Here is a 27,870-nt window from a genome sequence, read left to right as displayed (position 1 = left end):
CATGATTAGAATGACCTTCCTTTCAAGAAAGATGCTGCAGCCCTGTTTTTTCCTTCCCCGTATTAGCATATCAATCACCAGGATCCCAGCAGCCCAGTTAAACTCACGCTCCGGCTAATGGAATCTTAGCGCCTGTGCAATAGATTGGAGAGAAGCTCAGCTCAAGCCATTATAAATATTTGAACGCTGGAGAACGTGCTCTGAATGTGGGGATTTGTCACTCTGTTTTTTTGCTGGTTTTGATGCCACTCTGTGATTGATAGACAAAGAGTTGGACACCTCTTCCGCCCCTCAGCTAAGAAAGCCAAACAGGCAACGTGTCGATGGGATTTAGCTAACGAGGAGCAAGGCATTCTGTCCCCACACAGTCCATCCATCAAGGGCACTCCATGTGTAGACAAGCCCTGAGGAGCCCTGCCATAGTCAGACTAGGAGAAGCCACTCCTTGGAGACAGACTCCTCAGGAGGAACAGACCCTACCTGCTCTCTGGGCTCCTAACCTACTCTGCACACACAGCTACTCACTAACTTCCCAGGTCACCCTGTTAGAGATTTGGCTTTCTTAACAAAGACAACAGCAGTAACATAGCAAAGTTCCCCAGTTCGGGTGCCCACACCACAAAAAGGCTGCTGACAAATTGAAAAGGGCTCAGAAAAAAGCCACAAGGGCAATTGAGGTCTAGAAAACTGGGGATGTAGCAGATTCTCTGTCACTTGGAGTCTTTATGTCAGCATTGGACATCGTCTAAAAGGCCTGCGCCAGCTCAGCCTGAAGTTCTGGGCTCGATGCTGGAATCAGTGGGTGAAATTCTCTGGCCTGCTGTGCAGGTCAGATAGGTTCCCTCTGACCGTAAAATGGTCTCGTCTGTCTATACTTCAAGTGATCGTCCCCTCTGCCTTTCCATCTGGGTGCCCTGGAAAAGTCGTTTAGATTGCCAAGAATGGCAGGCAGAAGTAGTCAAACTTGTACTATCCGAAGAGCCTGTTTTGGATGATATTCCTGGCACTGATGAGCAAGACCATTATGGGTTGTTAGCTGGGCTTTCCCCTGCCAGGAAGGCTCTGCAGAGAGGGAACCAGCATTCATTGATAGACCAGGGGCTGGGGCCAGGGTTCACCTTCCGCAGCTATACTGTCTATGCAGGAAGCAGAGGAGGATGTGCAGCCTCTTAACATAGCCTCCAGCAGCACAGATAGGACCCTCAGCTCCTGAGGTGTCTGGGCAAAGAGTTCTCCATTCCTAAGTGCTTGGTTGAGTGGAGTTTTGCTTGGACACCTCATTCTCCTGAGGGTCCCAGAGGCACAGCAATCACTACAGTCTTGCAGGAGTCCACAGCAGCACCATACTAGGGGTGTAATTTAGCAGAGGAACCCCTGAGCTGTGCCTGGCAGGGGACGGGGGTGGAGGGGTGTTGGATGCTGAAGGGGACCTGTTTTGGAAGTAGTCTGTGTATCAGTGAATAGCTACGAGTTGCCTGCCGGTCAGAGACTGCCCTGGTGGTGGGAGCACAAAGTGTCTGCAGAAGCAGGGGCACGGCCCATCCTGTGCATAGTGAGAGGCTAGTTAGGAAACTAGTTGAAATTCACCTGCTAGGGTTCTGCAAAGGGATCTGGAAATTAAAGGGGCTGACGGTCCCCCAAGCAGGTGAGGGAGACAGATGGAGTAAGGACCCACAGATCTCCTCACCATCCCCAGTTCAAGCTGCTCTCCCTCGAGATATGCCAGGGTGCTTGGGGCAGATTTTCCCCTGGTAAGGAGCCTCTGAGCTGGGTAGGGGCACAGGCCCGCTCATGGCCAAAGCCAGGCAGCAGTACTCACTCTCCTGGCCCTCGGCCTGCTGTGAAGTGGAGGCAGCAGCATGTCTGCAGGGAGTGGTGTGTGTGTATGTGTGTGCGTGCGTGGACCTGCCGCCTGCCCGGAGCGGGGGAAGGGCATTTCCATGCCGGGGGTGCTTTAAGTTGACCTTGCTTATGCCACTGCCTTTTATTTTATTCCCGTAAGTGTTAAGCGACTGCTTGTGTGTTTTGCACATTGTCTGTGTGACTCTTACCCAGCCAACAGGCAGGATGGAAAGGCCAGCGAGACATCTACCTGTGCTGCCTTGCAGAGAGGGCCCTTATTAAAGCAGCTCCTCACGTTAGGTCCCGGGAGACGCTGTGCAGAGCAAATGGCTGAGCGAACGCTGGCCTGCCTGCTTGGCCTTTGCAGCTGGTAGTGGAAGGGAAGGGCTTCCTGTAGCCTCATGGCTCCTCACTTCGCAGGCACCGACTCTGTGGTATCCCCCGAGACTCCATTCTCTCCCTCTGCCTTCTCTGTCCTCTGTCTGACTGTCGTCCAGGCTGCTGATACTCAGCTTTCTGTGTGGTGTCTGTGCCTTTGCTCTCTCCTGGCCTTCAGTTCCTGAGCACAACAGAATGGGCCTGTCCTCACCGCAGGCTGCGGGTAACCTGTGAGCACCTTCTGCAGGTCGTTGTCCTTTGCTAATTCCCCTCCTGCCCCATATTCTCTTCCTTCCTTGTTCCCAGCGGGGCCAGGGGTGGTCACCTTCATAACAGGCCCCTCACCATCTTCTGTCCCCAGCTCAGAGCTATCGTTCCTGCTGGTGTGGCTCAGAACTTACTGTTAGAGGCAGATGATTTTCACGTCCACTTCAAAGCGAAACCTTTCCTGCCCTGCCCTCCCTCCCCCAAGCTGGGTATGAGGCTAGGGTAGGGTGGGGTCTGAAGCCCATTTACAGGTAATGAACAGGCTGGGCCCATTTCTGGGTGTCCCCACAGCCACATCCCTGCCAGCCTCAAAAGCTCCCCAGGCTCCCATGCTGGTTCAGGATACAGTGCCCAGTTCCCTCTCTGGATTTTGTTCCAAGTGTCTTCTCTCTGTTCTCCTGCTCGATCTGCCCTCAGCTGGCCCCAGGCACCTCTCTGCCCTTCACTCAATGTCCCCACTTCTGCTGCAAGCGCCTTCTCCTCTGTCGCTTCAGCCTTCTGGGATTTTGCTGCCTCTTCAGCTCTTTTCGTTTCACATCTCAGCTGAAAGCATCTCTCTTCTCCCTGGCCCCATGTCTCTCTCTCCCCCACTCCATGCTGTTTAACGCTGTCACTGCATGAAACCCCAGACTGCTGGGGAGGCAGTCTCTGAAATGGAGCAGTATTGTGTTGCAGTGCTGCCGGTCAGATATTCAGATACAGATTGCCCCAAACGAGTTCTCAGATTCCCTTTAAAGGAGGAGTGGGAGAGCCTGTATTTCATTGCTACTTCAGTGCTCAGTTGGCTGGGTAAGAGTTCCCTCTACATTTTGTTTTTCCTTCCGCTCATTTCCCTTCATCTCCCCACTATCCCTAGCCCCTTCCGCCCCACCCCAAGAGGTCGAGTGTGTAAGCACCAGCTCCACTACCATCCGGGTAAGTTGGGTGCCACCGCCTGCTCAGAGCCGCAATGGGGTCATCACGCAGTACTCCATTGCCTACCAGGCGGTGGACGCAGAGGACGGCGCCAAGCACGTAGTGGATGGAATTGGACGGGAGCGCTCCAGCTGGGAGATCAAGGACCTGGAGAAATGGACAGAGTACAAGGTGTGGGTACGGGCCCACACAGATGTGGGGCCTGGACCGGAGAGCTCCCCGGTGCATGTGCGCACTGATGAGGACGGTAGGTGTCACCAAGATGCTCCTTCAGCCACTTCCCTGCAGGTATGCAGGACCCTTCCTTGCTGTTCTCCTAGCACTCCTCAGCCTGTGCCCAGGGCCTGGAACGTGCTCAGCTGGCCGGCCACAGCGGGACCAACGCCTGCATTCCCTTCGGAGAGAGGTTCCTTCTCTCACACCACGCACCAGCTTTGCAGCCTCTGCCACGTGCCCCTCTCCTGCTGCACTGACATTTCCTGTGCCTTGCGTGGGGAGCTCAGGGCAGGTGCCAAGTGACTGGATAGGCAGAGTCCTGGATACCAGCGCTGCAGCTGGCCCATTGCATGTCCCCTATTTGATTCCCACCCCACAATCCTGGGCCTGCTGGGGAAGTGAGGAGGCCACTTGCCTGGCACTCGGAGCGCAGCTCCCCTGCTCTGGCCTTCCCCTCCCTGTCATGGGAGCACTGTAGGGCGGGGTCCCCCCAGGCAAAGGCTGTAGGGTGGGGTGGGGTGGGCCCCCCTGGCAGCGGCTGTTCCCTCCTGCATTGTAGGATCAGGATTTAAAGTTTGCTTGTTGGCTAGAAATGCAGAAAATCAGAGAGAGGAAACAAAGTCCATTCGAGGCTCGTGGATATTGTTGGAAAGCTGCTTTCCACCCTGGCTCCCAGACAGGCCAAAGCTTACGTAAATCTGTTCTTCCTCTCCTGTGCCAGAATATCCCATGTCCAGAACGCGTTCCTGGCTGGGATGGCCTTAAACAGAAATTGCATTGCATTAGCAGGTCTGTCAGTTATGTCACCAGGGCTTCAGCCATTCCCTTTGAAAGCGCCAGTGCTCGGAGTGACAGGGGTTTCTGCTGACCTCAGAGACTGCGCATGGCAGTGGGAGGGAAGCGGCAGAGGCACGAATGGAGAAGTATCTCTGCATTGCCCAGCCAGCTTCACAAATTGAGACCAGACATTTTGCAGTTTCACTAAATGTGCTGCCACTATCCCTTGTGCCTCTTCAGCTGTGGGATGTGGTGATATGGAAATATTCATTGACTGTTTGCCTGGCTCGATGAATACATCTGTGTGTACTGCTGCCTGTATTGTTTGCTTCAATTCTCATCCAGCCAAGTCACAGCCCAAGGGAAGCTGCTACCCTAGAAATGTCACAAGCAGCTCTCCTAGTTAGTTTTAGGGCACCGTGCTTGGACATCCCAGTTCAGCTGTCAGAAATGATTTCAGATTCCTCCAACATGCTGATGCTCAGGAGATGTCCCCAAGGAAGGAAAGTGAAATGCAGAACCATGAGAGAGATGAGAACAAACTGAACTTTCCCTCTCCAATCGCAGACCCATCCCTTGCTCACATCGCTGGCAGCACAGCAGAACCCGCTCAGGCCCCTCAGGACCGGATTCCTAGCAAACACCGCGCAAGCATCTTCACCTTCGTGTCCTCTGCAGCCAGGGCTGATGTTCTGGTACCCAACGAGCTCAGCTCAGTTCCCAGCTAGGAGCAGTGGGGGTGGGGTTGAGCTCACACGCTCGGGAAAGGAAGCCATGGGACTCACCCAAGGTCACTGAGTGGGTTGCACCAGGCTTGTGGTGGTAACCACTTGGCCACAGCCCCCTGCACTCTGACACCTTCACTGGCCTAGCAGTGCTGAAATACCCGCTCCTTCCCTTCTCCGTTTTATTTAATTATCTACAATTAAGAGAGACATCTGGGGAAAAGACTGAATTGCCCTGAGGCTTCAAAGTCATGCTTTTCTGCTGGGTAGCTGTTTCTGCCCATCTAGTTAGTTGGAATATCAACATTCATTATTTCTGCATGTCAGCTCTCCATCCCTAATTACCTAATTGGGATGATTTCTGGCTGTGCTGGGAGTTGGGGCATATGGGCCTTTTACAGGCCTGGATCCTTCCCAGGGAAGGAAGAGTGGGTGGGGGCCCCTCAGCAGTGGGAAAAGGGACCTGAGCTGTTTTCTGCAACCAGCTCCTCGGCTCTCACATGGCAGCGATACCCTCCAAATGGATGTGACTCTGCTCCCAGCTGCTTCAGCACGAGGGAGCTTTCCAAGAGCAAGGGAGAGGCAGCTTTTTCAGCACTGACAGCGTTCAGTCAGCGCGGGAGCAAAAAGGCTGAAGGCCGTCATGTTTCCAAAGACGGACAGGGTGTAAATAGACCTTTAAAAGTGCCTCACTTGGCAAGGAAATTGGTATTTTCAGGGCACAGTATGTTTTCATTTTATTCTCCGAAAGCATTCAGCAAGCCAGGCATGAAGTGCAGGCCCCTAGGCCCCTCTCTCTGGCCGGACTCAGTGACTGCTCTCTCTGCACTCTGCGTTGCTGCTTTTCCTTCCTATTAACCTTTTGTTATTCTAGCAGTGTTGGTGTGGGATCTGGGCAGCGGTGGTCATGTGGGGACGTGTGTCAGTTTCAGGGCCCGTGTTACATCTGCCTAGGGCAGCGTGTCTGTATTTGAGTGGGGTGCCCGCCCCAGGGGAAAGTAAACAGCAGACTGCAGGCAGCATCCTGGAGCCCTAGGCAAGCTGTGCTCCTGTAGCTCACAGCCTGACCCATTCCCTTGGGGACAGTATGGTTCTGTGTGGACACCAGGGAGAGCCGGGCGATGGGACTGTAGCTGTGCAGGAAGGTGTGTGGGACCAGGTGTCATTCTCATGGGGTTTGAGAGGAGGCGGGGGAATGAAAGTACCGTGGTGGTGGGAATAGTGTGACCTCTGCCATTAACACTGTCTGTCCAATGTGTGTTCTAGTGCCCAGCGCCCCACCACGAAAGGTGGAGGTGGAGTCTCTGAATTCAACAGCCATCCGGGTCAGCTGGAAACTGCCACTCTCCAACAAGCAGCATGGACAGATCCGGGGATACCAGGTCACTTATGTGAAGCTGGAAAACAATGAACCGCGAGGGCAGCCTGTTATCAAAGATGTCATGTTAGCAGAGGCCCAGGTACAGCATGGGGACCGCGGGCTGGTGGGTGTGGGAGAGTCACTATTGCTCTGCTCTGCACAAACGCCTCCCGTTTGCAACTACATGGAGCTTCCCAGGCCAGACGTACACTGTGATGTGCAGGACACAGGATGCAGCCAGAGGCAACCAAGTCACTGGCTAGACCCAGGGACAGACCAGGCTGATTCCCAGAGGAGACTTGTGGCTTGCCCCCTTTGGAACAGGGGTTTACTGGGCTCATGGGCTGGTGACAAGGTCAATGAGATAGTGATTGCACTGGCCGTCTCCCTTCCACCCCGCTGCTCCTCTGTGGTTCTGGGGGAGAGGGGAGAGCTCAGCTGGCAGGGATTTGTTTCCTTGTAGTCCCATCCCTGCCTGTGAGAGGGACGTGGGGAGCAGGCACGTAGTGTCTGCACCTTGCCACGCAGGGAGTCACCCTTCAGAGAGCTTTAAATAAGTCTGTCTTGTCTGCTTCCTTTTGCATTGCCAGTGTTCAGCCAGGGGCAGAGCCACTTTAAGGTTCAGCTCCCCAGGCAGGACTTGCTTCGTGTTTGCCCAGCATCAAACCCAGCCCCGCCTATTTGCACATTGCGCTGAGAGCCATGAAATTCCCCGTTGCCAGGTGCTGCCGTAGGGCTCCAGCCAGCCATGCCCATTTACAGCTCTGTTTTCATCAGGTGAAACTCAACCTGGGTTTACCTTTGGAAAGACAAAGGTAAACGGAGCAGGCAGGTCTGAGAGGGCTGGGCAGGAGTGAAGAGGTAAGGCGGAGCTTGGGAATGGATTCCCTCCCTGCCTACTCCACTCACTCCATGCCTTGGGCTGCCAGGAGGCTGCACAAGACTCCTGCAGTGTATTCCATGGGCGGGCCCTCACCCTGGTCAGCCTAGACTTCCAGCACAAGGAAAAGCAATCGCCCCTCCCTGGGAGTAACTTTCCTGGGGCCAGGGAAGTCTTCAGAGCCTCGCCTGAGGAGAGCCCCGAGCCCTGCACGGGATGGACCTGGGCCATTCTCTGCAAAGAGAATTGTACAAATCCCCAGCTGCAAGTGACAAGTGGCCGATTCAGACCTCGCCTGCTTGAATCAAACCCAATATAAACACTGGAGAGCTGCAGCCATTAATTGATCCATTTCCTGAGTGCAGCTATGAATCATTTACACATTTCTCAGCAGGGAGCACAGTGCTCAGAGCAGGTTGTTTCCCACTCAGACTCTGAAGGATTAAACCCTGTAGCGTGTGGAATAGGACAATGTAAAGGAGAGGAAATGGTCTGAGAGCTCACTGAAGGGCTGGACAGAGCACGTCGCTGGGATTTCACATGCTTCTTTATTTGAATACGTAGAAAAGCTGCCTAATGGCCTTTTCTTTTCCCATGACAGCGTCATCTTCATGCTGTAGCTTGACCAGTTTATTGCCTTCCTGTTTAGCTTGGGGCTAATGGGTTAACGCCAGTTTTAGGCCAAGGCAAGCACTATTGCTCTCGTAGTTGCCTTCAGAACCTTTCCTCTTCAGCCTGTCAATCTCCTTTTCATTTCTTGCTCATTTCCTAGACACTGGGGAGTTTAGAGAGAGCAGCTCTGGTCTCTGGAGCCCCCTGCTAGCTCACTGCAATGAGGGTCGATTCCAAGGCTAGAAACTTTCCGATGAGTATCCAACTCCTGTCAAATGTTCCCTAAGCTCCTTTTTGTAGGGATGTGTCCCTGTCCCTGCAGGAGGGGTATGGCCTGCTGTGTGTGTGTCTGAGACCATGTCGGTATTTCACAGCGCCTGAGCAACTGTTCCATAGCCAAAGATGTACAAAGGGGGTAGGTAGTCCTCGTTAATTAACTGTCATCTTGTCTTGCTAAAAGATTTACCCATCATAGGCCTTGGGCACCCAGGGATGGTGTTGGTTTGTCCCAAGTGTTTTGGTTTGTTTGTTTTTCACACACAAGTTGTGGTCAAGGAAGCAAGTTGCAGGGTTTTTTGGCCCTGTGGAACGCTTGTCAGTCTCTGACATTATGTGGGAAGTTCATTCCTAGCTATGGATTCTCCCAGGTACTTCTCCAAGCTACAGATCATCCCAGTCCCCTCCATTTCAGGGAAGTTCCATGGAGTGAAATTAGAAGGGAAGCTAAGGCAAGCTGGTAATTACCTTGAGGAGTATTGCTCCTCAAGAACCAAGTGGCTGCAGAGATGAGCTGATAACTTTGCAAGGAGAAGTCTTCCGTGAGCAATTAGGAGAGAACTTTCCCAGCACCGTTTGGGGCGCCAGCAAGGAGGAGCTACTGATCACTGCTTGTGCAGGAATGTTAGGCTCTTCCAGGTGGACAAGACACAAGAAGAGAATTAAACTGATTGCATATCTGGGGTCAGAGAGGAAATTGTCTTCCGGGCATGTGGGCAGGGCCCCTCTTGAATGATCTGCTGATTAAGAGTGGGCATAGTCTACCCCAGGGGTGGGCAAACTATGGCCCACGGGCCGGATCTGGCCCCTCAGGGCTTTGGATCCAGCCTGTGGGATTTCCCCCCATGGCGCCACGGACCCAGCGTTGCTCTCAGAAGCGTCCCTCGGGTGGGGGGGCAGAGAGCTCCGTGTGTGTTGCCCTTGCCTCCAGGCACCACCCCCCGCAGCTCCCATTGGCCGGAAATGGGGAACTGCGGCCAGTGGACACTTCGGAGAGGTACCTGGAGGCGCTAAGGGCAGCACATGGCGTCGTCTGGCCCCCTCCCCCAGGGGCCACAGCACTTCCTGGAGCGGCGTGGGGCCAGGGCAGGCACCCCAACTCCCTGCCCTGAGCCCCCTCGTACACCCGGCACCGCTCCTGCACCCCAAGCTCCTGCCCTGAGCTCCCTGCCACACCCTTCCTGCACCCCAACCCCTGCCCTGAGCCCCCTCCTACAACCTACACCCCTCCTGTGCCCCAGTCCCTTGCCCTGAGCTCCTTCCTGCACACCGCACTCCCTCCCGCACCCCAACCCCTGCCCTGAGCTCCCTGCTGCACCCTTCCCGCACCCCAACCACCTGCCCTGAGCCCCCTCGTACACCCTGCACTCCAACCCCTGCCCTGAGCTCCCTGCTGCACCCTTCCCGCACCCCAACCCCCTTCCCCGGCCCTGCATACCATTTCCCCACCCAGATGTGGCCCTCGGCCCAAAATGTTTGTCCACCCCGGTCTACCCAGTCTAGGCCCTGCAGTGGTATAAGACTTTGCTGCTAAAGCTGACTCCAGACTGGTCCCTGTTTGAAGCTGAGAAAGACAGGGAGTAACTGGAGCTGAAAGGCAGAATAGAGGGAAATGGAGATATTCGTTATCCAGATAATAGAGAGCCACGGTGATCCAGAACCAGTTAAGCTGTGTGGGAAGCCAGCAGTGAGGCAGCAATCCTGGTGCAGGAGAGTGTTTCTTTTCCTTTGCCAGCCGCCTTCCTAGGGACTGTGATTGGTTGTTCGAAAGGTTCTGTGGGGGAGTCGAGACCTCTCGTCTGCCAGGGCTGTTGCTGTGACTGATTTTCCCCTCAAAGGTCTTTATATTTAAGTAAATGTTTAGTCTGTGGCCTTGCCCCCGACGGGCAGGCAGCAGGGCAGATCGGGTGTGGCCTTGGGGAAGACCTCACAGATAGCGGCAGGTGCTGTGGTATCGCAGACTTCGGCCTGAGCACAACCACATGGCTGGGCTGCATCTCCCATGTGGACTCCCCTGGTGGCGCAGGAGATAAGCCAAGGCTGGATGCTGGCAGGGGCTGCCCTCATCCGCCGCGCTGGTCTTGCCAGGGGAGGCTCCTGACTCGGGGCTGCTTTGGGAGGACCCACGAGAGCACAGGAGGAGAGCAGGCGACTTGAAGCAGACCAGTTTCTTTCACTTGTGCTGGGTCTGTGGCTCCTGAGTCCTCGTGGGCTCCATACACGGCCTGAGAGAGTGTGATCCTTCCCCATGGAGCTGAGTCCTGTGGCCATCAGAGCTTGCTGACTCCAGGTTCCAGAGCAAATGGGGAGCCCCACCCAGATTCGTGGGGTACACTGCCGCCAGGCAGCAGCCTTTCCACTCCCTATGTGCTCCGTGAGCAGTAACCCCGTTCTTCCCTTCCTCCTGGGCAATCTTGGGGTCGTGGGTGTCCCCAGGAGAGAGGAGCAGGATCCGTGACCGTTCCTCACCTCCCCAGTTGCCAGGAACCGGCCCATTACGCTGCAGATCCACATAGTGAGCCAAGGTGGGACCAAGCAGGTCACACCTGGAAGGCAACAGGACATCGGCCCCCATCTATAGGCTCAGATTCAGCACGGAGAGAGGGAGCAGCTGTGTCACCCAGCTGTGGAGATGGGCCGTCTCTGTCACTGGGGCGCTTACAGCTTCTCTGGCGCTCTGCTCTCAATGAGCCCTCGCCAGACATGCTCCCCGTGTGCTGACCCTCTGCTAATCGAGGAGGGCTTTCCCAGAGAGCGTCCAGCTCTGGGAACCAGCTGGCCACGCTGGGAGTGAAGAGAAGTGGCTTCTGCTTCGACTGCTCCATTCTATGCTTCAGCCACGGAGCACGTACAGTCCCAAGGGAGAGCTTCATAGTGAGGCTGAGGGTGGGTGTCACAAACAGCCATGCTGTGTCCATCTGTCCGGCATTCACAGACCGTCTCAGTGCATGTCCTGCCAAACTTCTCAAAAATAGCAGAGGAATGAAAACAGGTTCTCTGTGAGTAGTGTGCCTGGGAAATTAGTGAGCCCCATTCCCCTGTGCCCTCCCCTCTGCCCACCCCGCACAAGCATCAGCAAGAAGGCGTGTACTGAGCCCCGCTGCTCTGCCCGTAGGGTGATTTGCAGAGACCCCTTCTGAAGCCTCCCTTCCCCTGTCATTAGTCACCTGACTTGGGAGGAAGACTCAGTGCCCTGCTTTCAAAAATGGGGCAAACGTGAAAAGCATCTACCAAGAGCAACTCCGGAGCAGGAGGTAATGCAACAGGCTAGACCACTGGGGCCTCTCTGCAGCCCGAGTTCTGAGCAAGCGCTGCACGCAATGGGGATCTCACTGTCACCACTGCATTCAGCGGACAAAGAGGGTCAAAAATCTGCCTTGCACAGGTGAGCTAGTCGAGAAGGGCCCTAAGTCCGTGTTCAGGGGAGGCGACTGGTTCCTTGGAGAGGGACATAACTGCGACGCGTGGTGCTGAAGTGCAAAATGAAATGTCGTAAATGCATTGCAGCGGCTATAAATACAGGCTGTTAGCTTTAGCACTTCCTTGTGCCATCTTGTCTCCTGCATGCAGCACCATCTGAATCCCGTTTATCAAGGCTTCTGCGTTCTCAAGATCAATTTGTCTTGCTCAGCACCCTTTAACACTTACGAGGTAATTGAGCTGTTTTAGGAGGGAAATGTTTTTATCCGCAGGTGATATTTTCGTAATGAAACTGAATTTATAACTGAGTCTGTGCCCAGGCGTGGCATCTCAAACATGTTCCTACAGGATCTAGCCCCACTCTCATCTGAAAGAAAATTGCAATATGCAGAAGATGTAAATTTAAATGGCTCCATCATAGTAAAAATTCCTCCTCAGATCTTCTGTATCTCCTGTATGCAGCTATTGCATGTACATGGTTGGCTTATTACATCCCCTCTGTGTGGTGTGAGGAGGTTAGTAGGGGCACCAGCCTTCAGAATCTGCATCTGCTCCATTGTTCAGCACATAGTCATGGGGTTGGCGGCTCCGTGATGCTGCTGCAGGTGTTCTCGGTCGGAGTCTGGACAAACTCCGAAGTAGTATTTGGGATGGGGCTTTAATCAGGCTTCATAACCTGCGTGTTCTCCCCTCCTGCCAGAGGCACAGTGCTTGGCGCAGGAATGGATTCCTGAAAGGAAAAGCTGCCGGTCCTTTGAGCCTTTCTCCAGCAAGATTTTCGTCAAGCTGTAGGGCAATGGAGTGACCTGCAGAGGTGGTCAGCTGCACACCGCGCACTTCACCCAGCTCAGGATGGTTAGTGCAGGTAGAACTGGAGCCAGGAAGAATGTAATTACTCGAGTTGGAGTGAAGAAAGAACACTGGAGATAACACCCAGACCTTGTGAAAGAGGATCTTTAATGATGGCATTTGGTCAGGACCTTGGTTTTATATGACATCTCTGGGGATGACCTGACCTCTTCCTTGAAAGAGACTTTTAAGATGGTTTATGGGCACAATTTTAGTTGCAGTATAATGCCATTCTGTCGGTGCAATATAATAGAAATTCAGAGGAGCAGTTTAGCCAATAGCTGGTTCCCGCTGAATTCAGAGATTTAAACAGTAAAACGCTGAAGATGTGCCAGGCATTTTAATACTCCAAGGTTCTACAAGAGCCCCCGTCATTCAGACACAGCCCAGTCTATGAGAGCACCTCGGCTACCTTGTGGCTCTGCTAACGTTAGCTCTTCAAGGGCATCTGCAGCTCTCCAGGCCCATTACAAACATGAATGGGGCTTCGGGGTGGGAACCCTGCCTATTGCTGGGGGCCGGGGGTGAAGCGCAGAGCAGTGAAGTGACTTTTCCAGGGCCTCACCATAAATGAGCCTCAGAGCTAAGAACAGAACTCTGATTCCTGACTCTAGTTCCTGTGCGTTAACCACTAGACAATGCTGCTTCTGCGCAGACGCTGTAACTCACGTCACTTAATGCACTGCCTTAGCCAAAGGAACCTCGCCATGATTTCTGTGGCCATTCCTGCTGCGTGCAGCCTGCCAGAACCTAGCTGCCGGCATGGGCAGTAGTAGCCTAGCCCTGCTTGAGGTTTAGTAACCGAGATGCCATTGAATGTCTTGCAGGCTCCTGTCCATTTGTAGCAGTTATCAGCAATCGGTGCGCTCTCCCTAGGATGGCAGGTGAGCCTGCCACAGTTTTGGCGCGCTACAGGAAACGTTCCATAGCCCTGCCTGCGGGGAGCTCTTCCTGCCCAATGTGCATCTGCCACTTGCCGTTCTTTTGTTACACAGTAGGGGGCGTTGTTCACATCAGGATTTCTCATCTAAGTGTTCAGCAGGTTTGATGCTCTGGTTTGCTCAGCCTGTGACTTCGTGTGCGCTGGGGTCCTCTTTTGTACGCTGCGTAGGTGAGGTGGGGCTTGCAGCTCAGCTTTGTGTGAGCCCAGAGTGCCTCAACAACATAAGAACGGCCATTTTGGGTCAGACCAAAGGTCCATCTAGCCCAGTATCCTGTTTGCCATCAGTGGCCAATGCCAAGTGCCCCAGAGGGAATGAACAGAGCAGGTAGGTAATCAATGAGTGATCCATCCTGTCACCCATTCCCAGCTTCTGGCAAACAGAGGCTAGGGACACCATCCCTGCCCATCCTGGCTAATAGCCATTGATGGACCTGTCCTCCAGGAATTTATCTGGTTCTTTTTAGAACCCTGTTAGTGTCTTGGCCTTCACAACATCCCCTGGCAAGGAGTTCCACAGACTGACTGTGCATTGTGTGAAGAAATACTTCCTTTTGTTTTAAACCTGCTGCCTATTAATTTCATTGGATGACCCCTAGTTCTTGTGCTATATGGAGGAGTAAATAACATGTCGTTATTTCCTTTCTCCACACCAGTCAAGATTTTATAGACCTCTGTCATATCCCCCCTTAGTCGTCTCTTTTCCAAACTGAACAGTCCCAGTCTGATTAATCTCTCCTCGGATGGAAGCCGTTCCAGACCCCTGATCATTTCTGTTACTCTTCTCTGTACCTTTTCCAATTCCAGTATCTCTCTTTTGAGATGGGGCGAACAGATGTGTACACAGTATTCAAGATGTGGACGTACCATGGATTTATATAGAGGCAATAGGATATTTTCTGTCTTATTATCTATCCCTTTCTTAATGGTTCGCAACATTCTGTTCATTTTTTGACTGCCGCTGCACATTGAGCGTTTGTTTTCAGAGAGCTATCCACAATGACTCCAAAATCTCTTTCTTGAGTGGTAACAGCTAATTTGTATCCCATCAGTTTGTATGCATAGTTGGGATTATGTTTTCCAAAGTGCGTGGGGGGGGAGGGATAGTTCAGTGATTTGAGCATTGGCCTGCTAAACCCAGGGTTGTGAGTTCAGTCCTTGAGGGGGCCACTTAGGGATCTGGGGCAAAACCAGTACTTGGTCCTGCTAGTGAAGGCAGGGGACTGGACTCAATGACCTTTCCGGGTCCCTTCCAGTTCTAGGAGATAGGTATAGCTCCATTTTTTTTTTATTAGTTTGCATTTATCAACATTGAATTTCATCTGCCATTTTGTTGTCCAGGCACCCGGTTTTCTGAGATCTCTTTGTAACTCTTCACAATCTGCTTTGGACTTAACTATCTTGAGTAATTTTGTATCATCTGCAAGTTTTGCCACCTCCCTGTTCACTCCCTCTTCCAGATATGCCTTCTTGCAGATGATGACTTTTGAACGTCACATCAGCACTTCCTCTGTTATTTACTGTGTTAATAGCTCTGGTTTCCAATGAGAGACAATGGCTGGAAAGTCACCATGCACAACACTCTGGAGCAGAGAGCAAATCTGTAATTGGGTTCTGGGCCAAAAATCTCTCTCGGTTGCTGCTGCTCTCAGTTCCCTGGGTGGTGGCAATAGGGGAAGCCCTAGTGAGGATAGGTTTGTAGGCAGCCAGCATTGTCCAGAGCAGGTCTGGATGACCCAGTCTATATCAGGGCTCCCCTATTGCTGGCACCAGTAGAGTTAGCAGAAAAGGCGAGTTGTAAGCAAGGCAGAGAAAGGGAGGGGCCCAGAGACCCCTGTCTGCAGAGTTAGCAAGTGGTCATCTCTCCATGTCCATGAGAGGGAAGCTGCTTGGCCTTGCTTTGTGTGTGTTCTCTCAGCCCTGCTGCACAGGCTGGCTGCATGTAGGGGATTGCACTGTATCCATGTCTGTCCTTGGATACAGCCTGTGCTGAGTGATCCTCTTGTGTGTAAGTGTTATAACCCATACCCCGTCCTGCTAACCCAGGCTATTGTCATCTCCCCCACTTCCTAGAAGTCCTCCCTTAAAATTCTGTCTTCATTTTTCTCTCCTCCTTCCTTTCTCCCCCATCAGTGGAGGGCTGAGGACTCCATCGACCATGTAAGTACCACTCCTGTGTGTTCTCATTTGGATCAGAGGGGTCTGGCAAATCGATGTATGAATTTTGTAGACATAGTGCTGTCAAAACATCCCTTTCACTCCCTTAATGAGGCTGGAGAGTTGCACTGTGAAACCTTCCACAAGCAGCAAATCCAGAGAAAATTGGCATTTAGATTGCTGCTAAATGCAGAAAAGCAATTGACATTTTCTATAATCTGTGTTTCCAGCTTGTTGCAATGCAATTTTAGGCAGACTCAAGTGATCGACTCAGGAGATGCATCCTACTCTCTGCGGTACTTGGCTCAGCTAGGTGTATGGTAAAATCAGATATAGAATCTTTAAACCTCATTGATCCTAGTCATGAAAAATAACCTACACGCTCAACCGTGACCTTTGGCTGAAACAGAGACTGTAATAGGAAAACAATCACATGTAAACAGTTAAATCCAATTTTTCCCAAGCAATTTTGAAATATAAATTTGGAGGAACAAACTAGAAAATGACCTTTTTAGAGTCAGCAATTCCCTTCCCGCCCCCCGTCCCCCCAGGGGGCTTCCCAGGCCCAGTCCGTTTCTCCTGCTGTTTAAATGGAGGCATTTTCCTTGGAGTGGTTTTGTGATGACAGCCCTATGTTTCCATCGTGTAACCATCTCTTCCTTGCTCCATCCCCATCTTACTTCTCCCCCCCCCCCCCCCAGTGGCATGAGACCTTGCACGAGAATTTCTCTTTGCATGGGGTTGGGAGGAGTTAATCCTCGTGGGCGGTTCCGAGTCTGCAGGTGCTCTGTGGGGTGCTCGCCACGGCTCTGTGGGCACCAGTTTCCTGTGCACTTGCTTGCTCACACAGGTAAGGAGTGGAGAGGTGGGATTTCGCTCCTGTTCTGATTTTGGTGTCATTCTTGTTGGTGCTTGTTGATTTGTGTCTCTGGCTTTGCTGGTTCCACAGTGACAATCAGGTGGCTTGGGTGGAATACGGCTGGGCAGGCACCTCACAGGTGGGTCTGGTGTTTGGGAGACCAATTACTGGGCGAGCAGCAATGATTCCAGAGCAAACAAACAGAAGATTCCTTGAAAGGCCTTGAAGGAATCCCTGGAAAGTAGACACAAGTCCCAGGAGGCATCGCATCTCCCCACCCCCGCAGTGCCAGTCCTACTCTGGCCCCTTCGCGCATGAGTCACCCTCCCTTGCCGCCCTGGCCCGTTATCCCTTGTGTTTGTTTTCATCCCGTAGCAGTGCATCTCTCGCCCCTGGCCAGTGGCTCTACCGTGGTGCATGGAGGGTTGAGTCTGAACAACTGAGCCCGTGGCTGTGGCACGGCAGAGAACGGGGTCTGTCCTGCTTGGCCCCGCTCAGCTTGGGGAGTCGAGTGGGGTTTTGCCTTTCCAGGAACGTCCCTATGTTGTCCAATAGGCAACATGGAGGAGAAGTGGGGGAGGGGCTGTGGGGGGGTCGACAGGCTTTGGTGGAGGTAAATCCGTGGCCCCTGTGGAGCAGGGATACAGAGGGAACGCACCAGAGGCCAGGCTCTGTCCTACAGAGGTCATTAGTGTGCACTGGGGTCCCTGCTACAGCGCTCCCTGTTCGCCTCTTAGCCAGGACAGCCTGCGGGAAGCTCAGCAGAGTGCTACGGCCTTGCCCTGCCTTCTGGGGGCTGTGCTTCCCAAGGCAGATCCCGGTCATAACGTCAGTGACAGCCATGTCCTAGGGGTCGTTTTCCTCAGCCTGTCCGCAGAGTCTGAGAGCCGCTTGGCTGCCAGTCCCAGGCCCTTCGCGGGTGGAGGCCCATCAGCTGGAAGATGGGCATGCTTGGTTCTTTGAGTTAAATGTGCCTGGCAGGCTCATACTCTCCCCGGGAAGGGTGGAGCTGGAGGGTGGGGGTGCTGCACAGCAGCGAGGCATTCTCAGCAGGAGCTGTGACGTTCTGAGCACGTCCTCCTCTCCAAGCCTCAGTTACTTCACTGCTAGCAGGGCCTTCCCTCCACCGTCAGCAGCGCAGCGCTTCCACGGCTGGGCTGCGAGGCAGCTGTTGGACTGAGCTGGAGTGACCCCAAGTTCCTGCCCCCTGGCCAAGCCCACCTCAGAGAACTTGCCCCACCTTGCGTATACATGGACCCTCTCTGGCAACAATGGTGCAGCGGAGTTTCAGCCTGGGGCAGCCAAAGCAGCAATGCCCTGACAAGCCCCTCTCCTGGAACGCAGCGGCTCCCCCACCCTGAGTTGTCTCCCAGGAGTTCCCAGCAGGATTCCAGGCTGCTTCAGGTTCCAAAATCAGCCCCAGTGCGGGTTGCACTGATGTACCCCAAGCTGGCCTTCTGCTTTTGTTGGTGGCTTTGATTGTTGTGATCCTCTCGTGCTTGCTGGCAGAATCCTGGCTGTCCCTCAGGGCTTTGCCTAGAATGCAGCTTCCAACCCCAAACTTTCTGGAAACAGCAGCTGTGGAGGCAGGAGTAGGGACAAGGCTCAGAGGAGTTAGGGTAGAGGTGGGCCTCATGCCCTCTCAGCCTCGGTTTCCAGGCAGGTTTGCACAGGTCTGGTGACCGCTTTGAGTACGGGCACAAAACCCAGAGTGTCAGAGAGGTGGCATCTTCCTGAGAGAGGGCAAGTGAGATGTTAGAAATGGAACCACTGGAACGAATGTTGTCATCATTCCATTAATGCCACACAGGCGCAAGGTTAGAGACCTTCCGGGGGTGTGATGCACGAAATGAAACCAGCCAACATCAGTGCGTTTCTAGCTGAAACCCTCCTTCCTGCACCCAAGCAGTAACAATATTTGTTGTTTCTTGCTTATTTTCTGCTCATCTTATGAATGGTACTGCAGGAAACCATCATAGGAGGCCTTCTACCTGAAACCACCTATTCCATCACCGTCGCAGCCTATACCACCAAAGGAGATGGTGCACGCAGCAAACCCAAAGTCGTCACTACGACAGGAGCAGGTGAGTGAGTGGTGCTGCTGGGCGGGTTTATGGGATTCCTTGGGACCTGGCACAGCGGATACTGCTGAGGACGCACGTTTGGAAGGAGTGGGCAGGCTGGGGAATGTCATGGAGATTTGTACTTCTGCAGTGGGGGCAAAGGATGAGAGGGCAACCTGCATCCCTTACGCACAGGCTTTACATGTGGATCAGTTGTGCAGGGTTCACACAGAGCAGAGGTGCAGGTGGGAAACGGACTGTCACTGAGAGGGCAAAGGGGGAGAAAAAGCAGCTGCACTTTAGAAGAGATCTGTGAAAACCTTTCAGCCTTACCACACCCCTCAGCCCAGGGAGTAGGGAAGGGAAAGCCAGGTCTTAGACACCAGGCCTCACCCCACCTCAGAAATGAAGTCCTCACACAGCTTTCTGATGCACAGACATCTGGTTGGGGCGGTTGGAGGGATTAGCCACGGTGGCTGTAGAGCCTCCTGCAACAGCCTTCATTGCACTGAAGGGTTGAGAGGCAGTTAGAAGTGGGTCCAGCCCATTTTTGATGCTGCACCTCTACATGTAAATAGAAACGCCCAGCTTAAACCAACACCTGCTGCTGCAGAAGTGCAGCAGAATGCCGTATGCAGTCTCCAGATCCTGCTGAATCCAGCCAGAGTTTGTTTCCAAAATTCTACTGTCTAAACAGACACGTGTGTCTAGTGCGTGCCCAGAAGAACGCATGCCCTGGTTCAGGGACACCATGAGAACACGTCAGGCACTTGGCTTTTCTCTGGGAACATGATGGGAGCAGATTTGGTTTGTTCTTGAGAGAGAGGACCAGCTAGCCGGCATTGCCTCGTCATTGATTTTTGGATCACTAGCCCTGTCCTCCATGTAGTGGTCCTGCTGTTCAGCAGGCTAACCCCAGGCATAGTCTTTATTGCTCATTATAATGGCAATGCATTTTGCATGAACTGGAAATCTGAGTTCCTGCATGGCCCCGCTCAGCTTGGGGAGTCGAGTGGGGTTTTGCCTTTCCAGGAACATCCCTATGTTGTCCAATAGGCAACATGGAGGAGAAGTGGGGGAGGGGCTGTGGGGGGGTTTGACAGGCTTTGATGGAGGTAAATCCGGACCCAGGAACAGCTCTCTCTCCATGCTGCTCCAGATGGCCCCAGGATAACTCTGGAGGTCATTTCCTCTGTCCGCATCTCAGCTGCACTATCCCCCATGCCGCACTAGGACGTACGTTCTGAGGAGTTCACACAGCTGTCCTGCAAACAGGAGAAGCTTCCGAACCATCCCACTTCTACACCCTAAAGTGCAGCAGATCATCCCTCCTCGTGATGCACATTTGTAGATAACGATATGTTGAATCAGCTTTGAAAAATCATCTGTTCCTAACTCCTGGCTGCTGTTAGCGATTGTGTTGTGAGGTCGAGTAATGGAGAGAGCGACATTAGCAATGTATATTGAATTATATGTGCTTAAATAGTAACAGCGTCCCCTCCTACAGCTTTGTCCAGCTCCTAGGGACCTCAGAAGGGAACAGTGTTGTGGGCCTCTGAGGGCAGAATTGGGCCAGAACATCATCAAATACAATGTCTGGTTCATTATCACCAGGACATCATCCCACTGATTAGGAATGTTTTCCCTATCAGTTGGATTGTGTACCAGTCGGATCTGCTTCGGAATGGGGACACCCTTTGTGTAAGTAGTGGGGAATCCAGGTATTAAATCCTCGATTCCAAACTAACGGTTCTTAACCTGTGAAGGCAGCAGCCCTTCACTTGCGCAGCATGAGCAGAATTTCAGTGGCTTGTGTGACGAAGTGGGAACGTTCTTACTGTGTTCTTGGAATGATGAGTGGGGAAGGTTGCAGGGGAGTTTTGCTGGGACTGTCTGCATTGGGGATGGGAGACTTTCCTTGAGGGATGATACCTGAGCAGGTAAGATGAGAATCCAGGAAGGGGGTTGGAGGCCAGGTGACACCTCTGCCCGAGACACTTCACAAAGGGTGGGGGAGGAGCTGGGGGGAGGCTGAGTGAGAGGCTGGAGGGAGGTTCAGTTTGGAGCTGGCTGGGGAAATGGAGGGGAGCCCGGACAGGGCTCAGGCTTCCCAGCGGGGCTGTGGTGTCTCTGGGGCCCCCAAGATGGACCTGCCTGAGGGGGGTCCTGTTGTCTGTACCTGCAAGGCCTGTCTTAAACTGTGTTCCTGTCATCTAAATAAACCTTTTGTTTTACTGGCTGGCTGAGAGTCCTGGTGAGTCGTGGGGTGCAGGGCCTTGTCTCCTCCACCCTCCGTGACAACATTCACGTCATGAATTGGTTCATCAGCTAAACCTAAATATATTCTGACTGCTAACAGCCCACCCCACACCACTTACTGCCTCTGCAGATGGTAAAATTACAAGGTTTGGGGATGACATTTTTCTGCATTCAGATAGATCAGGATGCTGGGTATGGGGTTTAGTGCATCTGTTGCAATACAGTACATCAGGGTCCTGGTTTTCCTGGTGCTATGGCACTTGTCTGCAGAGAGGTACCGTTTGGAGAGGTCCACGGAAAAATGTGGCTGAATCCAGAATGATCTGAGAGACAAATGCGGGGTTTTGAGGTGTAATCAAGCCATTGTACATCAGGATCTGGATTTTTCCATTGCAATGTCAGCTGCTGCGTTCACTGCCCATTTAGACAGTAAAATTTGGGGAATCTGAACCCAGGATTTGCTGGATCCAGCTTTCATCAGCACCTGGATTTGGGTCCATCTGTGTCTGTGCATCTAGGTTTGTATGCTGCGTTTACCACTATGTTATCTGAGCATAAAGTTACACCAATCCTGGACCCAGTAGACCCGAGTTTCTCTCCTCTCTCTCTCTCTCTTTCCAGCAGCAGGATGGGTTTGTGGGTGGTCACAATGTTTTTATGTTCCAGTCCCGGGCAAGCCCTCCATGCTGATTAGCACGACAGCTATGAACACAGCTCTCATCCAGTGGCACCCCCCAAAGGAGATGGTCGGGGAGCTGCTGGGGTACCGGCTGCAGTACAAACGCACCGACGAGGAGAAGATGAACATCATGGACTTTGAGAAGAATGTCCATCACTACACTGTGACCAGCCTACACAAAGGTGCCACCTACATCTTCAAACTGTCTGCCAAGAACAGAGCCGGTCCAGGGGAGGAGTTCGAGAAGGAGATCACCACGACAGAGGACGTGCCCAGTGGCTTCCCGCAGAACCTGCGTGTGGTGGGGCTCACTACCTCCACCACAGAGGTGGCCTGGGACCCCCCAGTGTTGGCGGAGCGAAATGGGAGAATTACCAACTACACAGTTATGTACAGAGATATCAACAGCCAGCAGGAGCTGACCAACATCACCAGGGAGACGAGCATCGTGCTGACCAACCTCAGACCTGACACTACCTATGACATCAAAGTGAGGGCCTGCAACAGCAAGGGGGTGGGGCCTCTCAGCCCCAGCATCCAGTCCCGGACCATGCCTGTTGAGCAAGGTAACAAACCTTACAGTCCGGCCTCATCTCCAGATGGTGACCCTCCCTGGGTTCCCCGTGGCTCTGATTAACGAGGCCGTACATCGTCTGGATTCCTCTAGTCAAACTGGCTCGGCACAGGGAGCCTCGCTGAAGGCTTCCCTCACGTTGCCTGTTAATAGGAGGAGGATTTTTTGGTGGGAACTAATTGCCTTTGTCACTTCACAGGCACACTCCCATTTTGTCTGTACATGAAAGGGTCTCTGCTGGCTCGGGTGCAGACCTGAGAGCTGCTGGCTTTTGATTCTGGCAGAGGGCCAGGAGAGTCCTCAGGGGGAGAGGAGAACTACAGTTCAGTCTAGACCTGCCGGTCTCTGATGTTCAAGAACGTAGTCAGAATCGGAAACCCAGCTGGGCCTGAGAGACTTGGGGAAAGGTTGCTGCTCTCCTCTGCTTGTCTCCTTTCCTTCTGCAGCTGAATTCAGTAACCTGTGCTGCTGAGTCACTGCTGGGCCATGCCGGCAGTTCACAGGTGTTGTTTTTAATTTCAGTGTTTGCTAAGAACTTTCGCGTCAACGCTGTGATGAAAACGTCTGTGTTGCTGAGCTGGGAAGTGCCTGACTCCTACAAGTCTGCGGTGCCTTTCAAGGTAAGGACCAACTGCACGGGATGCCAGGGTGCCCCCGTGGCAGGTGAGCAGCATCTCTACCGACCGCCAGGCTGTCAGGCAAACAATTGGCTGAGCCAGGTCCATTGCTTGTCAGCTCGGGGATGGTTCTGCGGAGGCCTCCGAGCACAGCAATAAGGAACTGCTGATGCTTTGGAAAGCAAAGATACTAACCCAGAGGTGCTGCTGCTTTCTCATCCTCTTTCTCGGCATCTGGTCTCTGGCAGGGCTGCAAGCCAGAGCCATGCCAGTGAAGGGGGTCGTGTGGTAAGCCAGGATGGCGCATGCCACGCTAGGTCATGGTCATTAGACTGCACCAGTGCTGGGAGGTTCCTTCTCGAGAGGTCACTAGGGGCCCCCAGAGGGTTGCTATTAGTGCCAGGCCCAGGCTGCAGACACCGAGCGAGCTCAGCATCCAGCCATAGACCTGAGCAGAGGAACATTGACTCCAGGTGCTAAGCCTCCACCCTTCGCTGGCGTGGGCCCACTGGTTCCTTTCCACTCTATATTCTCCAACGCATCCCCCTGTTCTGCTCTTGGGTAAGCGGGAGACTTGTGCAGTCCTCCCAAGGCCATTATTAATACCTCTCCCCTGCTCAGCTTTGAGGGGCTCATACTGTCTGCCAGTTCCAGTGCCGGCCCCACTAGGTGTCTGGAGCCTGGCTGGAGGAGGGTCCCACGTTCAGCCAGCCAGGACAGCCCCCGGCAATGCTAGTGTGAGGCATTCCTGTTCTCGGTGTCCGAGCAGGCTCTGCATTTGTTTGTAATCCAGGCTGGCCCCACAGCACAACAGAGCTGGTGGTGCCTTACAGAGAGCGGGAGGGGGAGATGCTCCTGGACATAAGGGGAAATCTCAAGGTTGCAGTGTCCATGAGAGCTGGAAATGTGATCTCATCACAGGACGTGAACAAGGCAGAACAGCCTGATAACCAGGCAGCCACTCCACCTTAGCGTGACTTCCTTTGCCCCGTCCCGGCCAACCAGATCGCCTGTTTGCCACAGAGCTATCAGAGCAGCAGCACAATCCCGAGCGGTGGTTCCAGGAAACTGTTTCCATTGTAGCAATACATAGTCCCCTCTCTGACGGCTGCCTGGGCAGACTCTGCACAAACAGCTGCCGCTCTCACTTGTCCAGCACAACGCTGGGTTTATCAGCCTCCAGGCCCAGAATGCCTTATTCACGTGGGCCCAAGCCTGGCCTTGTCCCTTCAGCAGCCGCAGCCTGGATTGCGCTTTGGGGAGGAGCCGAGGCACGCAGGGTGGGGGATTTCTGCAGAGGTGGTCCGGGCTGGGGAGAGAGACTCTTTCAGTCAGAAGCGCTGTATCTCTGCTCAGAGAGTTTGCTTACCGAAGGTGCAGACGGGCATGGAGGCTGACTCGCCAGACTCGTACAGAGGTGATCACTAACGCTTCTGGGCATTGCGCCACTTTGAATTCTGAAACACAGTGCAGTGAAACGTGAGCTCGACAAAACCCTCGTCTCTGGAGTCCGAGTCCAGAGCTGGAACATCTCACCGCTTAGCAGTGAGACCAAGGTCACCAGGTCCCTGTGGTGAGAGTGAACGTCTCCCAGGGGAGTTCTGCCAGGGGGCGCGGTGCAGGGTGCGTTGCCCGTCCGTACTGCATGTGTAGGAAGCGCATGCAATGGATGAGCTGAACACAGGGGGATATGACCACACCACGGGGCAGTCTCTCCACAGCAAGGGGGAGAAACGTCTAGAATGGCTGCCTGTATTTGTGTCTCTCTCCCGTGCTTGCTCATCCTGCCTCTCGATTATAACGCTCAGTCGGAATCACTCTGAACGTGCAGAGTTTAGCTGGAAAGAGACAGGGAATCAGGGCACGGCTCAGCTTCCCAGGGGCCGAACAGCCCAGCTCCCAGGTTGTGCAGGGCGTTGAATGGCCAGTTTGTTTTCCCTTCCTAGCTTGCTGGGTGGGATGCTACAACCTGGGGGGGTGGGCAGAGCAGGTCAGGTGCCAGAAGGAATAGCGCTGATGCCTTGTCTCTGCCTTGTAGCCAAGACTGGGGACATGAGTAGCGATTCATTCAGTGTCTGCCCCTGCTGTGACACAGGAGCAGGTGGTGTTAGTTACCTGTCAGCTGAGAGCAGCCAGGCAAACAGGAGGGTTGTTAAAGATATTTCTCCAATAGTATCTTTCTTCTGTTAATACTCCCAGAAATGCAGGTGCATGTGAGCCTGGAGGAACAGCCCCTGGGCTTTGACTGCACTGGTAGAAGTCTCAACCTCCGGGAGTTTGTGTTTTACAAACAAGGTTCACAGCTTTGCTCTCTGCTTAATGCAGGCACATTAGATGCAGAGGACAGAGCCTAATAACCATAGCAAAGAGCCTAATAACCATAGCAAATAAATCTCCATGGGAACAATTAGTATTATCTGCACTTGATAAACAGTCTCACACTAAATCTACATCCCATAGGGTGTCACTTTCCATGTTAACGGATTTAATTAAAGGCGAGTTTGTTCTGATTGTGAGTACTGGCAGAACCTTATGTTGGTTTTATGGGGGGATGAATCTGAGACCTCTGGAATTTTCACTCATGCCAAATCAGTAAAGCAGGTGTCAGTTCTCTTCAGGAAACTTCATAGCTTCATCTGGGCTGGGGATAAACTCCCTGCAATGTGCCGCCTGGCTTTGGTGGGGTATTGTACAGGAGATGTTACATTCCAGCCCTCCTGGCCATAAGCCTCGGACATTGTTCCTAGGTTCCAGGGACTTTCCTCCTTGCATATTTTCCAAGTAAAGGTTTGACAATTTGACAATTGCTGGATTCTCCTCATTTTGAGCTAGGAGCTGGTTTGGGCAGTTGCCGTGCTTTCATGTAAAGCGTGAGGCCAGCCTTGGTGGTGGTTTTTTCATTTCCTTGACAGACCTCCCTGGCCTTGCCCAGGACAGAGGCTGTGTGATTGTGGGCAGCCTTGTTAGGTATTTTACAGGGGGGGAAAAGATTCTAACTCCCTGCCAAAGTGCAAGATTCGTTGTGTCTGCACCATCCAAGACAGATACTATCCAGACTCCATTTGAAGGAGCTTCCATGACCTCCTGAGACATATGTTACATTGGCCTACTGGTCTGACAGTCAGAAAGGTTTTCCTGAGATTTAATTTCAAGCTGCTGTGCTTCATTCTTTGCATGATTCTATTCAACATTGATGAGGCCTCATCTGAAGTGCTGTGTCCTGTTTTGCGCCCCACGCTACAAGAAGGATGTGGAAAAATTGGGAAGAGTCCAGTGGAGGGCAACAAAAATGATTAGGGGGCTGGAGCACATGACTTATGAGGAGAGGCTGAGGGAACTGGGATTGTTTAGTCTGCAGAAGAGAAGAGTGAGGGAGGATTTGATAGCTGCTTTCAACTACCTGAAAGGGGGTTCCAAAGAGGATGGATCTAGACTGTTCTTAGTGGTGGCAGATGACAGAACAAGGAGCAGTGGTCTCAAGTTGTAGTGGAGGAGGTCTAGGTTGGATTTTAGGAAACACTATTTCACTAGGAGGGCGATGAAGCACTGGAATGGGTTCCCTAGGGAGGTGGTGGAATCTCCTTCCTTAGAGGTTTTCAAGGCCCAGCTTGACAAAGCCCTGGCTGGGATGATTTAGTGGGTGTTGGTCCTGCTTTGAGCAGGGGGTTAGACTAGATGACCTCCTGAGGTCCCTTCCAACCCTGATATTCTAGGATTCAGTTCAGCACATTTTTTAGTGAGCACAGAAACAGCCACATGAATGGCAGTTAGCCTCGGCTGCGTTATAACCAGCCTTTAGCAATGACATTTGGACCCACCTAGCTTTACAAGCCTGTCTCTGCGAGCTAGAGCAGCACTAACAGGGATTTTATAGCAGGCCTGGTGTGGGTCAGCCCAGTGTTCAGCAGTTTAAAGCCCTTTGGCCACGTTTCACTGCTGACGAAAGTAGGTGTCACTGAGCCATTCGGCAGCCTCTGGTTGGTCTGCCAGCTTCAGGCCGCTGGCCTCCTACACAGCAGTGACTTTGTCTATCCCTGTGCCCTTCCATCATCGTACAGTTCATGGAGAGGTGCTAACTAATGGTGCATAGCACTGGAAAAGGTAATGCAGAGTAGCAGGTAAAGGAACACAGAACAGTTGTAGGGAGAGGGGCTGGGAGCTTTGTTTCCTTGTCTTTGGACACACGTGTCTGAGCAGGGCAAGGAACATCGTCTTCGGATGTCAGCAGGAACCCATGCAGTGCAAGTTTGTGGAGCTTTTCAATCAAACACAGAGCAAGCAGGGAGACTCTGGCTGAACGCCCCAGACTGTCCCTCCAGTCTGCAGCACTCGTGGGCTTCCCTGCCCCCCGCCCCCAGAGAAATACCGCACATGGGTTCCTGTTCCTGGAGCTGCCATGTTTCTGCACCAGCAGAGATGGTGGGTTGCTGACTCAGCAGACCGCGATGTCTTAGTGCCGAAAGCTCGGCCAGGTTCACTGTCAGCAAAGCTCGGTGTCAGTGCCCGGCTTGCTGGTTACCGGCACACTAACATACGGACACCTGTGACAGCAGAGGGGTCATCTCCGTCAGCATGGTGGTGTCCCATAGGCCAGTACACAGCTGCCCGTCCTGTTGTACAGCGATACAGACAAGTTACGTGCTGCGCTCCAGATGTTACTAGTTACCTCACCCATCGTAGTTCATGCCACGTGTCTCCGTTCAAGCTGCGATGAGGCAGTGTCCCCATTGTCCTTTCCTCCCCTCCGGATCTTACGTGGGTCTTACCCCCCCTCCAGCCCCCCAGGAGAGCATTAGGTGGTTACTTGAGAGGTCTGCAGCTTCTGTCAGGAATGCGTTTGTGTGGTCAGCTGATTCCTAATGTTACTGTTCTAACAAGGCCGCCCTTGCCTTGTACTTTTAACTATGCCTCGGGCTCCAGCAAGGCCTACAGCCTTCACACATGTGCATCATGTAGACAACAGGCCTTCCTAAAGCACAAGTTGGAGATCCCACCTGCTGCTAGTCTGGGATCGGGAGCAGAATTAGAGCTGGGTTTTTGTGTGACCTTAGTGTTTCAGGTTTGTTTGTGTTTGAGTCTGAGCAGATTTCCTGAGCTGAGGCAGGGAGTCAGGTAGGAATCTGCCTGCAGAGAGGTAGCCCAGCCCTGTTCTTGTCTGGAATATGGTGCCCACTGCTGCAGTATTCTGTTAGTGCTTGAAGGAGT

General features: G+C 53.1%; 1 protein-coding gene across 15 annotated transcripts in view; it reads left to right on the top strand.

Annotated features, from left to right (window-relative positions):
- PTPRF (protein tyrosine phosphatase receptor type F) overlaps nucleotides 1-27,870 on the top strand; it is a 628,470-nt gene that overhangs the window by 546,866 nt on the left and 53,734 nt on the right. For 6 of the 15 annotated variants that reach the window (XM_050961087.1, XM_050961085.1, XM_050961092.1 and 3 more), the window contains 6 exons: nucleotides 3,344-3,649; nucleotides 6,387-6,580; nucleotides 15,591-15,617; nucleotides 18,440-18,557; nucleotides 21,462-22,040; nucleotides 22,571-22,668. In XM_050961087.1, the coding sequence (XP_050817044.1) occupies nucleotides 3,344-3,649; nucleotides 6,387-6,580; nucleotides 15,591-15,617; nucleotides 18,440-18,557; nucleotides 21,462-22,040; nucleotides 22,571-22,668 (1,322 nt within the window). The remainder of the gene's footprint in view (nucleotides 1-3,343; nucleotides 3,650-6,386; nucleotides 6,581-15,590; nucleotides 15,618-18,439; nucleotides 18,558-21,461; nucleotides 22,041-22,570; nucleotides 22,669-27,870) is intronic. The other 9 variants (XM_050961094.1, XM_050961091.1, XM_050961093.1 and 6 more) reach the window with 3 other exon arrangements.

Source organism: Gopherus flavomarginatus, chromosome 7, assembly GCF_025201925.1.
Source record: "Gopherus flavomarginatus isolate rGopFla2 chromosome 7, rGopFla2.mat.asm, whole genome shotgun sequence".
NCBI classification, from domain to species: Eukaryota; Metazoa; Chordata; order Testudines; family Testudinidae; genus Gopherus; species Gopherus flavomarginatus.
The sequence above is the reverse complement of the archived record's forward strand: the minus strand, read 5'-3'. Positions and strand labels throughout refer to the sequence as shown.